At 42.8% G+C, this 12979-nt stretch overlaps 1 protein-coding gene across 2 annotated transcripts in view; it reads left to right on the forward strand.

Moving 5' to 3' along the window:
* Positions 1–2537: 2537 nt before the first annotated feature.
* The window catches only part of edil3a (EGF-like repeats and discoidin I-like domains 3a), a gene marked incomplete at its 3' end in the record, with an annotated part of 167521 nt that continues 157079 nt past the window's right edge, over positions 2538–12979 (forward strand). For both annotated transcript variants that reach the window (XM_083644447.1, XM_083644448.1), the window contains exon 1: positions 2538–2851. In XM_083644447.1, the coding sequence (XP_083500573.1) occupies positions 2788–2851 (64 nt within the window). In that variant the 5' untranslated portion in view covers positions 2538–2787. The remainder of the gene's footprint in view (positions 2852–12979) is intronic.

A 12979-nucleotide genomic window follows, 5' to 3' on the forward strand; every position in this document is an offset into this window, starting at 1 on the left:
ATGTGACGGCGTACCGGAGCATAGAACATCCCACCACAGGAAAGAGCCCTGCTGAACTTCTCTTTAATCGAAAAATAAGGGGAAAGTTACCAGAGATCTGTGAATCATATACAGCACTAGAGGTACGTGAAAGAGATGCAGGACAAAAAGGAAAGACAAAATTATATTCTGATGAACAAAGTGGAGCTCAGTACTCAAATGTGGACATTGGAGACACAGTAGTCATACAGCCGGACAAAGTGGACAAATTCACCACACCGTTCAAGTTCAACACAACAGCACAAAACGTTGTGAGTAAAACAGGAAATCAAGTTGTGGGTGAAACTCCAACAGGAGCATGCTATCGGAGGAACACCACACATGTGAAAAGATATGAGACTAACAGGCCTAAGGAAACACACAGTACACAGGAGGAAACTCCCGGGGCTGAGGACGTTGTACTTGACGTGGACGTGGCCAGGCCTCTGAGGGTTAAAATGACACCTGAAAGACTTTGTGATTTTCTATTGAAGTGAACTCTATGTATTGTGTGGATGTATTGTGAAATAGGGCTGTATGTTGAAAAGCTACATAAGGAAAACAGCTACAGAGCGCAAAACAATAAGATAATAGCCAGTTTAAGTTGATATGTTTATTTCCCAAACATGTAGGGATGTTATCTATTGGGTTAGATACATGAATAACAAACAGGAGGTGTCTGGAAGAATGGATGGAGATAGCCAGGAGGCATGTAGTTGTATGATCTGCCATTTGGACAATAAAGCAAGCAAGAGCAGAAGTCATGATTCAATTCTGGGTGCACTGCAGGCCCGGTTCTACGGGGGTGCAAAAGCACGCATTGCACCCTTATTTTAATAGTCTGCATGCTCAGTTGAAAAGTTTTTTATTTTTTATTTTTTTAATAAATGCTGCAGCTGCACACTTACTGTTTAAACTTGAATTATAATTGTTGTTTTTCTTTGTTCTTTGATGTGAATTTATGGCTTTTTGGCACCTATGTAACCTTTTAAGGTTGAGATAATTGTATTATCATTATATGGTCCAAATATTTCAGTAAAGGACTTGAAACACTTGAAATATTCTTGCTTGGGTGGCCTTCGGCCGGGCATCTGCACCCCTTCCTATCTAGGATGCATCCCTAGTCATCTTGTTCTGGAACCGGCCCTGGGGTGCACTGACTGATCAAATTAATGGTTAGTTGGTCAGTTCATGAGTATAGTTAATCATTACTTAATTATTAGGCTACCTGTCCATTTTACTATTTTTTACTGATTGTAAAGTGGTGCATCATACACTGAGTAGTTCATGAGTAGCCAGTTGTTCCGGGTGAGATTCGATAGCCCGAGGATATAGGGTTGTCAGTCAGGTTTTCAACCATTTTGAGCTAACCAAATTGTTGAATTAGGTTAGTCGGTAGAGCCATACTATGTATCTGTAAAGCCAGAGAAGTATTTGAAGGTATGTTCCTACTTTCTGTTCAAGTAGGCTACTTATTAAGATGTATTTTCATGTCAACTTGGTGCTGTCTTGGAACTTCATGGGGATTTGGGATTACACCAGATGAGAAGTATTTTTTTTCTGTTTGAAAGTTCAATTGTTTAGGATAATATTGTAACTCTGTTTCCCTGGAAAACTGCAAGTATGTTTTGTGGACAAAAAACTTCACCCAACCTTTAGGCATGCGGTGAGTAGATAATGACTGAATTTTTTAAAACTCTATTTTATGATGCAACAAAAAACATTCTAACCATCGAGGTGGACATGCTCATCCAAAATCTCACCTTAAAACTCAAGAAGAGAGAGGCTTTCCAGAAATAAATTGTACTTGAAACGGCTAAATTCATCTGTGAACACTCCAACCTCCTCAGGGTTGAAGTGGAACCAGGGAGATCTAGCTGCTGAAGAGGCTGATTATACAATTTAAAGTCCTAACCCCCCGGGATTTTGGAGGTGCTTTTCATGCGGCGGGGAGGTGCAAGCGTTTGTCTCCATCAGTGAGACAGCGCCCCATAGTCGGTTCGCTGTGACCGACAGTAAATCGCTCTCTCCTCATCAGTCTCCGGTGAAAGCGGCTGCCAGAGAAGCTAGACAGCGCCAGCCAGAACAATACCGGATGTTGGGTTAGTTTGCCTTCAAAACAAAAGGATGCCTGAATTGGTGTTAACATTTTTGAATTACAAGTTGGCCTATTGGGATATAGAGAAATATCACAATCTCATCAATCACTTCACATGCTCAGTGGTAATAATTAACCTACATTAAACTGTTTGTGAGCTACAGCAACTCATTTTCCTCCGCAGAGGTTTGATTTTGAAGGTTATAACCGGAAGTGTTGGTTTTCTTATTTTGGTGGACTTGATACTGTGGTTGTCCCAAAGGTTTGAGCGTGCGCGCACACACGCACACTACTCTCTCTATCGCACCACTGCGGTAAGAGAGGGGAAAGGCAGCAGGAGCGGGGGACCAGTGGCAGCTCTGTCCACTTGTTTCTGCACTCGTCTCTTCTCACTTTTTATCACAGGCGGAGAGACTTTACCGCGAACCAGTGCGAGCGGAGATAACCGCCACAGCTCCCAGGGCAAGTGAGAGCAAGGAGAAAGAGAGGAGAGAAAGAGAGAGAGAGAGAGAGAGAGAGAGAGAGAGAGAGAGAGAGAGAGAGAGAAAGAGAGAGAGAGAGAGAGAGAGAGAGAGAGAGAACGAGAACGAACGAGAACTTTTGGGCATTGCTCCGTGATTGTACCACATCCCCATAACCTTGGAAGTGAGACCTGCTTATTTGGAGAGAGGATGGGACCGCTACTCGTCTCCATCGTCCTCTGCTTGAGCGCCGCTGTCCCGCAGTTGGTGAAAGGTGAGTGGAAAAGTGATTGCGTTGTCAGAATCATGTTTTACACGGGTGGCCCCTGCTATGTGTGGTATTATTAGGGAGTCGGGACTCACAAACTGATAAATGATGATTGGGGCATTTGGCACATTGAAGCTAAACTGATTCGCCCTTTTTTTTTTTCTTTAAAGGAACCCAAGTAACGTTAGCCCCTCAGAGTTAAAGGAGTAAATGTGTGAAATATATTGTGTGACTGGTTAGCTGTTGTCTGCGGAATGCGATCACCAATAATTTATTGCCTGCTGCTGGAGCATTAGCACGGTTTGGCTGTAGAGAGCAGCGCCTATAATCTGCCTGTTTGCGCGTCTGGTTAGTTAACTTGACTGGTTTATCAAGGCTTAAAAGACACTTGTTTGAATTGACTGGATAGGCTATCATGCATTTTCTTCTCATCCGCGCGTAATTTCTCTGATGAGGGCACAAGTCAACCCCTGCCTCAGGCGACTATCTGTATTCCTTTTGTCAGCAAAGAAGGTGTTAGACATTGCTACATAGCAATTTGTGCGACCTCTCAATGATACCGCTCATCTGTTTCCTATAACCTACTGGTCTGATGTTTCAGGCTGTAGGGAAGCTGTGCGTCCAGGTTTGGCTCCTTGGGGTCCTCTTAGACAGAAGGATGTCTCTTTCCTTTCTTTAACAAACAGGATTACTTAATCACAAAGGAGATAAATGGAGAGATCTCTAGTATAGGCTACAGACAGGACCAGATGCTATCATCAGTGCTAGAGAGCCTGTATTAGTAGTTGCAGCGCGATACCATTATTGACCAGGATGACATCACAAGAAGGTCAATTGCGCATTGTAAATCTAATAGGGTCTCACCCAACACTGTCAGACTGCTGTGTGTGTAGAGACGGTTAATGCGGACAGATCCATTTGACTAGTGGGTCAGCATTCAGACATGTAGTGTGTTCTCCCTCCCTCCCATTTCCCTCTTTGCCCTTCCAGTTCTCTGGAGAAAAGAGCGATAAGCAATAGGAATTCTTAAGCTCTTGGCCACTGTAGATACTTCTTCCTATACAGCAGCAGCAGCAGCAGCAGCAGCATAACGGATTTGCAGGAGGAAAGCAGTGTAGCCCTGTTAGAAGTGGGTCATGCTATCCCTCCTGTCGCTGTTCATTTGGCAACACACTCGCCTCAGGAGTCACCCGCGTCAGACAGACCTCAGTCTCTCTAGCAGGAGTGTGCCTAGAGCAGAGTTTTGCAAGACCGCTTGGCTCCCTAAGCCTCGCTGTGTCAACCGTTACAAGACATAATACTCCCTGCTAGGCTGGCATAATGAATGCACAGAGAGCGGGGAGCCAAGGTGCCCACTTGTTTCAAGGCTCAGCGAGTTAAAAATACACCCCAAACTAGTACCTCAATTAATCATTTCCGAGTTAAATTTGTGGAAATGTGGAGGGATTTTTGTCCATCTGTTTGAAAACTGAGTGCAGCTGTATGCGAACCCAGTGGGATGCTGGGTCGACAGGCTAGGGATGAAGGCTGTTGCATTTTTATCTTACCTGCTGTTTCTCTGTATTATACTGTCCCTCCATAGTCCTAGTGGTCTCCCTGGCTGCTATTCATCAGGGTATAGACAGAAACAAAGAGAGAGATAAAGAAAAAGACAGCATTGTGAGAATTCAAATCCTCAGATTTGGTATTCTACCAATTCTACTTCCCACTTATCTCGTCCTTGTTGCTCAAGGTAGCAGGTGTCTTAGGAGACAGTTGCTAACAAACACTATTGAGGCTGTGGCAGGGCAGCGCTGCCCTATGAAACAAATTGATGCGCTAGGAACATCCGCCTTCAGGTAACAGGCTGCATTGTTCCATGTCACTGTGCAATACATCACTGTGGCCGGGGCCGACTCTCTCCCATTGTGTGGGATGCTGCCTGGCCCACTGGGTGACCCGCACCCAGGGGCAACCTCTATATCCAGATGGAAGGTGCTGCTGTTGCTGTTTTGCTTAGAGAGGCAGTTGAGATGGATTTCATGTATCGTCATTTTAGTCTGACTCTCATTTTGATAGCTGTAAAATTACAGCCTTTTAGGCAAATAGAGAGCCATCTGGAGAGGATGGGTGATAGTTAGTGAATCATCAGTTGAGTGTTTGTGCTAGGCGCTACTCATGGTCACTGCTGAGTGAGCTGAATAAAAATGCATAAAGTGGATCACCGTTAGAAGTTTGTTAAATCCAATTCCCCCGATCTAGAAATACTGCTCTTTCTCTAATTATTGAGTGTGCTTTTGAATTGGCATGATCAGCACAGCTACGTATCACGCTCGCACTCCCAGGATTTGTGGGTTTGCAATTTGAGGGGAAGACACGCTCAGAAGAAGCTGATTCCTTGCATAGCATTAACGACATCTGGTACATTTGGATAAATACTGTAGCATGCCTGGTTTGAAATGGGAGAGAGGGAAATGTTTGCTCAGTGTGTAAATTAATACTTTAGGGATATTACAGTGCCACGGAATACCTGATGTCTACCAAACAGTACACTAGAATAACTTTGAAAAGACTCTGAAAAGACTTTTAAAAGATTAAACCCTTACAGAAAACCACATGAGCTTCACATGTTCAAAAATCATACATTTTGCACTGGTGATTTTTCACATGAAATTTCACACGTGATACATGTGAAAACGTGTTAAATTTCACATGTGAAAACATTTGGAACACATGTGAAATGTGTGAAACCCATGTAAATTCCCATGTGATTACATGTGAAACCTATGTGATTACATGTGAAACCCATGTAAATGTTGTTTATGTGCTCCACATGTTGAAAACATGTTGCTACAACATGTGGCAACAATATTTTTGTTATAACATGTGATACCATGTTTTCCACATGTGAAAATGTTCCAAAACCACATGCTTCCCATGGGCAAAGCATGTTTCACATGTGTTCCACATGTTTTCACATAGAAAATGTAACATGTTTTCACATGTCCACCACATGTGGACATGTTTTCACATGTCCACCACATGTGGACATGTTTTCACATGTCCACCACATGTGGACACATGTGAACCTCGTGTTTTCTCTGTAAGGGAAGTCTGATACCCTCTCACATCCAGCCCACATCTAAAGACAACGAATCATAGGTTACTGAGTTTTTAGTCACAAACTGTACGATTTTGCAAAGATTGCTTCCACTCACTAGAAGAATTTGAAAATACTTTTAAAAGACTTAAGTCTGACACCCTCTCATCACAGCCTGTAAATGAACCATACTGTAAATTAACCCACATGTGTGTTCACATGTGTAGGCTAGTTGGTATTATAGATTTGTTATATTGCTTTTATTTTGTTATTTCCCATGAGCACAGAAGTAATTTTATTTTCAAAGGCAATGGCATATAGGTAACGGACGCAACTTGGCGGGTGCAGTAACAGTAACGTCAACACAGAGAAGAAGGCGAAGTGTGCATGAACAGCGAGAGTACGGGCGTTAAACTCCACTTGAGAGCTCACCATGAGCGCATTTGTGTCCTGTTTTGGTGTCGGAGAGAGTGCAACTATTGGTTGTTGGCAATGTTCACGTCATTGAACTACACTACTTGCATGAGCCAAGGCTAAAGACTCCCGAATAATATTAAACATGTTTGATTTGATCAGAAGAACATCAAGATGAGAAGAAGACTGACTTCAGAGAGCTGGGACTGAGTTTTATCTCCACCTCACACCAAACGATTGAGATGAAGGGAGCGCTCGACAACTCCAGCAAAACGCTCCTGATTTCATTCTGTCATTGGAAATGTGTCTGCGACAGTGAAATGGCTTGAAAAAGTATTTTGCTGTAAGGTCAGTGAAGTACCGTACATACTGTACTGCAGGGCCATTCACTTGTATTCCCATGGAAGTTTCATCATGGAAGTGGATTAATGATATTCTGTGGAAAATGTGTCATTGTATAAGCACGCATCATTTGACTCTATGCATGAAGGGCTATTTTCATAGGGTGTGATGCATTGATCTCTGTTGCAACGGCCCCGTCAGGTGTACAACACAGCAGTAACAGGATACACTTTGGCTTATCCTGAAAACAGGAAACTATCATTTACTTTTCTATCCTTGAAGACTGGGGGGGAAATGCTGAATTGTCCTTGGTCAGCTTTGAGTGAGTATTTGAAGTCAATCTGTGCTCATTTCCACAAAGGAAATATCAAACAAAGAAAATCAAAGAAGCAGTTGCCCCTGCGCTGAAATAGCAAATAGATTTAGAGCGTTTTGCCAAACAGCTTGGTGCATATGAATGGAATATGTGGCACTTAAATGCATGCAGATGATAGTGATCTGCCAGCCGCTGAAGGTTATGGACGGTGTACAGGTCACTTTTAATAACACGCAATTGCAATCTACCCCCACAGTGCCCTTCAATGTGGTTTTAAATGGCATAGTCTTCAATCAATGGAGAGAGGTCAGACCTCTGTCAGATCATCTGCCATGATAACCGAAGGAATCCAGGGAACTCATTGGATGACGAGCCTCACATAAGGAAATGCAACAGATAGCAGAACGTAACCTCTTTCCATAATGCTCTCTTCCCCCGATGGAGGGACATTGGCTACACTTGTCTTAGTTCTCTCATGTTTGCAGGACTTGATTGGGCTATTATTGTCTATTGTTATTATTATTATTGGACTATTGTTCATATTTGAAGGGGATTCATTTGTCTTCTATGCTGTGAATGGAGTGAATGGATATCGTGATATTGTGATATCTTTGCTGTAGTCATGCCTGTGTTGTCCTGCCCACGTTTCATGGCTGGGAGGGCACTAGAAAGAGGGTTAGAGAGGTAGCAAGGACACACACCGTGGAAGTGCTTACAAAAGAACCTGAGTGTGGCACTGAGATGAGGATGGGAATCGCAGTGTTGAAATATGTTGTTTTACAAGCCAACATACTCTCATATAATGATAACAGAAAATAAATGCATTGTTTTGCTTTACTAGGCATCTTGCGCACTACGCGTTACGCGCCCTCAATTTCTAGGCTCGCCCGCCCTGCAGCTCGTCGAGCCGGCCCTGCAGCTCGCATACGCAGCTCGGCCGCCCTACAGCTCAACCGCTCACCTGCTCTTACGACATCAAACTTTGCATCACTGGGTGACCGGGGAGTGTAGCGGTAAAGTCCCTGCCTACCAACGTGAGGGCCACAGGTTCGCATCCTCGTCTTACCAGCGGCTTGGTCGGGCGTCCATACAGGCACAATTGGCTCGTGTCTGCGGGAGGGAAGCTGGTTTGAGGGTATTTGTCCTGGTCGCTGCACTAGCGCCTCCTCTGGTCGGTCGGGGCGCCTGTTCAGAGGGAAGGGAACTGGTTGGAATAGCGTGATCCTCCCACGTGCTACGTCCTACTGGTGAGGCTCCAGCTGTCAGGTGAAAAGAAGCGGCTGGCTATACTGCTTATGTCTCGGAGGAAGCATGGTGCTAGTTTCGGCTCTCCTCCCGATCGGCGGAGGGTGGAGCAGCGACCGGGGCAGCAGGGGGAAAAAACAAACAAAAACTTTGCATCACTGATGACATCACCACTGCTCATATGACATCACTGATGATGTCACAATGCCACGGCCGAGCCCGCCCTGCAGCTCGACCACTGTGCGGGCTTACCTGCTCTTATATCATCACTGATGAATGACATCACTGATGATGTCACAACGTCACATCTTATGACACCACTGATGACATCATCAGTGATTTATGACATCAGTGATGTCACTATGACATCATCAGTGAGACAAAAATTGAAACAGATAGAGCCTAATAGATAAAGCAGTTAGTTCCTAAATACCGGTAGTCATTAAAGTCTTGCGTTGGGGACAAAATACACTTATTGTGGACAGTTATAGGATATATTTTCACTTGAGGCAAATCTGTAGTTTGTACATCAAAGATTGAGGAAGAACAAAAGAAACACAAAGGACTTTTGGGCATGCAGTCAGAAATAGCCTCTTTTCACTCCTCTGTTCTCTAAATCAATGCTTGATGTTTCTATTCACCAAACTCTGGAAGGATTGATTGTGAGATTTCCCACACACATTAAAAGGTCTATTCTTGACTAAAAGCAGCGTGTTAGATTATGAAGAGTGGCTTAAGCAGTGATCCTCTTAGCATTCTATTAACGCCAGTGTCAGAATTCAGACCATGACAGACTGCAAGGGGGGAAAAAAAAGACAAATCAAAGTCACAGTTACAGACAGAGCCCTCTGTAACAGCACAGAGCTTATTCTAATGCTTTGTTGGTAGATGATGTTGAGTGAGCAGAGAGCAATGCAGCAGCCCATCCTTTCAGAGTTGGAGCATTCATAAGACCTCATGCTGGTGTTAAGTAATCCGAGTGAATCACAATAAATGACTCAACGTTTGGAGGAAAAACACTGTGTGTGTGTCTGGCCCAGCTCTCTGTTGATCACAGCTGGCAATGGACACCTCCAAATGTTTTTTCAGGTTCTTCCTGGCTGGTACCAGAGCTGTGACATTGGCATCCTTCAAGCAGTACTTAATGCAAGTAATATCTCAACACCGTTATGCTTCTCATTTGGTCAAAACAGATGTGTGCAACCTATTGATAACAAGATGAACATCATTACTTGCTTATATATTAGCATGCCGTCTTGTAGAAAAAAGCAGCAAAAAATCATCCTATTAGGACTGGGAATGGTGGAAAATGCTGTCATGCTTTCTCTCTCTCTCTCTCTCTCTCTCTCCATATTGAATATAATTATATACATTTATAATGTTATATTTAAATGTAAAGTATCCTGTTTAGGGCTATACCCTGAAGATGTGATCATGTTTGTTAACTTATGACTTAAGCTAGAGGCCACAGTAATGATATTGTCAGACAGTGAGTTGACATACACTGTATAAACGCAACAGAAGAAATGTGGTTGCAAATACAAAAGAAGAAATGTAGATTTCTTTATATTGCTCATCTCTTGCATCACAGCAGTATGCTTGGCAAATAAGGAGCATTTTGCTATAGCGTCGTATGCTACATGAAATATAATAATCCTGCTGATAAGGTCAGACTCATCAGAGGTAATCTGGGTGCATTGTGCTTATTGTGTTTGAAAAGCATTAGAGTTAGTTAAACCTCTCTGCCTTGCTCACAGTAGCTTGGCAACTACCCAGCTTGGCATACAGTTTCTGTGCGAAAATTGGAGTAATATCAGTGCTGTTAATTTGAGAAATATTGTCCAAAGGGGTTTATTATGGGCGTTACTACCACGGCCTCATCCACACACTTCTTCTCCCTCTCTTACATGAAACAGGAAAGCAAACATGTAATCATTCTCCGCCCTTGTTAACATTTCTAATTGCATTGGAGTAGCCAATTAACTCCCTTTGTGGGTCAGGTGAAAACACAGTGAAGTGAAGAGAAAGTGTGCATGGCACTAGTGTGATTAAAAGCTCATGTTGTCTTTGTACAACCTGTCTTGTTGAATCAAATCAGTCATCTGACTCAGGATGCATAGTCTGCCTGAAGTCATATTTGTCTCATCACAAACTTCCATTGTGAATCTAAACAAGACAAGTTAGTATCTGCTTTAGAGCCCGACCGATATGGGATTTTTGAAACCGATACGATACCGATTTTAGGGAATAAAAAATTACCGATACCGATAATATCGGCCGATATTTTTTTTTTTTTTTTATCATCAAATGTTTATCCCCCATTAGTGCTAATCCCCCATTAGTGCTAATTTTTTATTTATTTATCCTGGTTGCTGCTCCACCCTCTGCCGATCTGGGGAGAGCCGAAAACTGGCTCCATGCTTCCACATGGGCAGTTAGCCAGCCGCTTCTTTTCACCTGACAGGGGAAGCTTCACCGGTAGGACATAGCACGTGGGAGGATCACGATATTCCAACGAGTTCCCCTCCCTCCGAACAGGCGCCCTTAACGACCAGAGGAGGCACCACATCAGCAACCCTCAAATATCAAACACTTGACAAAGATATGATTGAGTTGACATGAATTGAAATATGTGATGTAGGCAGGATATTTTACAGCTTATTAATAAACTCAATGCAATGAAACAGTAAACTTAACTGGGAATTTAATAATTATAAATAACTAGAAATACAAAAACACAATAGAACAAATAGTTAAGAAAAAATATCAAATATACACAACATGCTGTCCATGCTGTCTATAACTTATATATAAAAAAAAAAAAAAAAAAAAAAAAAAAAAAAAATCGGCCGATAAAAAAAATATATATCGGCCGATACCGATATATCGATAATCGCCAATATCGGCCGATAATATCGGCGGGCCGATAATATCGGTCGGGCTCTAATCTGCTTATCCAAACTAAAAGTAGTCTATTTTCCATAGATTATTTTATAAGCAAGGGTACTACAACACTTAGCCTAAAGAATGCCATTTATAGGATACAGCTTCATCTAAATAGCTGTTATGGTCAATATAAGCAAGACCAGATGCACCTTGCATGCTTGACTAAGTTAACACCTGCAGTCAGCACCAACAAAAATGCCCACTTATCAAAAAAATAATATAGTGAGTATACAAATGAGCCTCTTTTTAGCTGTTTTTAAACTTTGAAAACACCTGGTTCTGTGGCCCAAACTGACTCAGCCCATTTCGATTTTGCCAGAATTGCCAGCCTGCCAGTATGTGTGTGTGTGTGTGTGTGTGTGTGTGTGTGTGTGGGGGGGGGGGGGGTTGTTAGGATGACACAATGAAACACATTTCATTGTGTTTGTTATGTGAGCAGAGCGCCATCGCTTGCTGGAAATTTGGAATCACTGAAACTAGTCTTTTAATGGGCGTGGCTACTGAAGGCTCTGGCATCGCCAAGTGTGTCAAAGTAGTGTCAAAACAGCACTGGGAATGTTGGCCAAGAGTGGAAGAGTCTAGGGCTGTTCGATTTTGCCTAAAAATTAAATTGATGATTTTTTCTCTCGAAACTCGATTTTCGATTTCGATTTCGATTTTTTTATACTATTATACTTCTCTAAACATTTGTTGCCTTGCAGAGCTCTTTTTTTCCTCTTTTTTTCATAAGTGACAAATTACGCTTTTACTCTGAAGGCAGAACAACCCAACTTCCTGTTTTAGCCTATGCCTAACTTCCTGGCTGTTGCTTGCTAACCTGCAGTCACTTGACACTGGTGGATTTGCGCTTTTGGAGGTGAGTCCTAACGTTACTCGGTGGCCTCACGTGTTGTTATGTGAACTAAAGGCAACATTTCAGCGTCCAGTGATAACGTCTTTGTTCGTGCGCGCGCGCGCGTGTGTTGTGGTAATCGTTATCTTGCACAGCCCGCCCCGCAGTGCAACACGCTGCTCAGTGCTCAAACACTGCTTTTTGGAAGGGTTTAAATAAGTTAATTGCTGCCATCTTTAGTAGCCAGCAGTAGTCACAGCCTCCCAGAGAGACTTTACAGCGGGGAGAAAAGACGAGTAGTGTCATGTACGCGTGCTGCTACAGCACGCGTACATGACAGAGAGCCGCCCACCGTAACGTAATTACCCTAGTTAAAAAAATCGATTTTACGATTTTCATTTTTTTAACATCGTCCTAACTAATTAATTCGATTACGATTCAAAATCGATTTATCTAGCAGCCCTAGAAGAGCCCCACTTTTACACAGCAGCTAGAATAAAATATACTGGATAATGTGTGTAACTGTAACTAACAGCATGGAAATCAGAGGGCTTGTGAAGATTTCAGCTGGTTTAAACTTTATTGTAACACCAAAGCTTCAAAACTGAGATTAAAATTGAAATGTCATTTTTAAGAGATTATAAAGCTGGTACTTGGACAAATGGATTGTTTGTCTGATGGGAGCAGGATTTGTAACTTCCCAAGTAACGGCAAAGCTTGTTGTAACATTGATGCCTGTATTATAATGGATAAGCATGCTGTGCTGTTGCTTTGGTAGTGCTGTAGACTGGACTTAAGCCTGCCTTAGTCAAAATAAGATTGAGGGGTTAAAGCAATGAGCTGTGCTTTGGTCTAATAAAGTCTCTCCGTGGGGCTCCAGGACACCACTGCATTTCCAATGAGCCCAATCTTCTTATTTGCGATCAGATGGGTGCAGGTGGCTTAAGCTCCTCCAACAAG

This window comes from Poromitra crassiceps (genome assembly GCF_964638095.1).
Source record: "Poromitra crassiceps genome assembly, chromosome: 10".
NCBI classification, from domain to species: Eukaryota; Metazoa; Chordata; class Actinopteri; order Beryciformes; family Melamphaidae; genus Poromitra; species Poromitra crassiceps.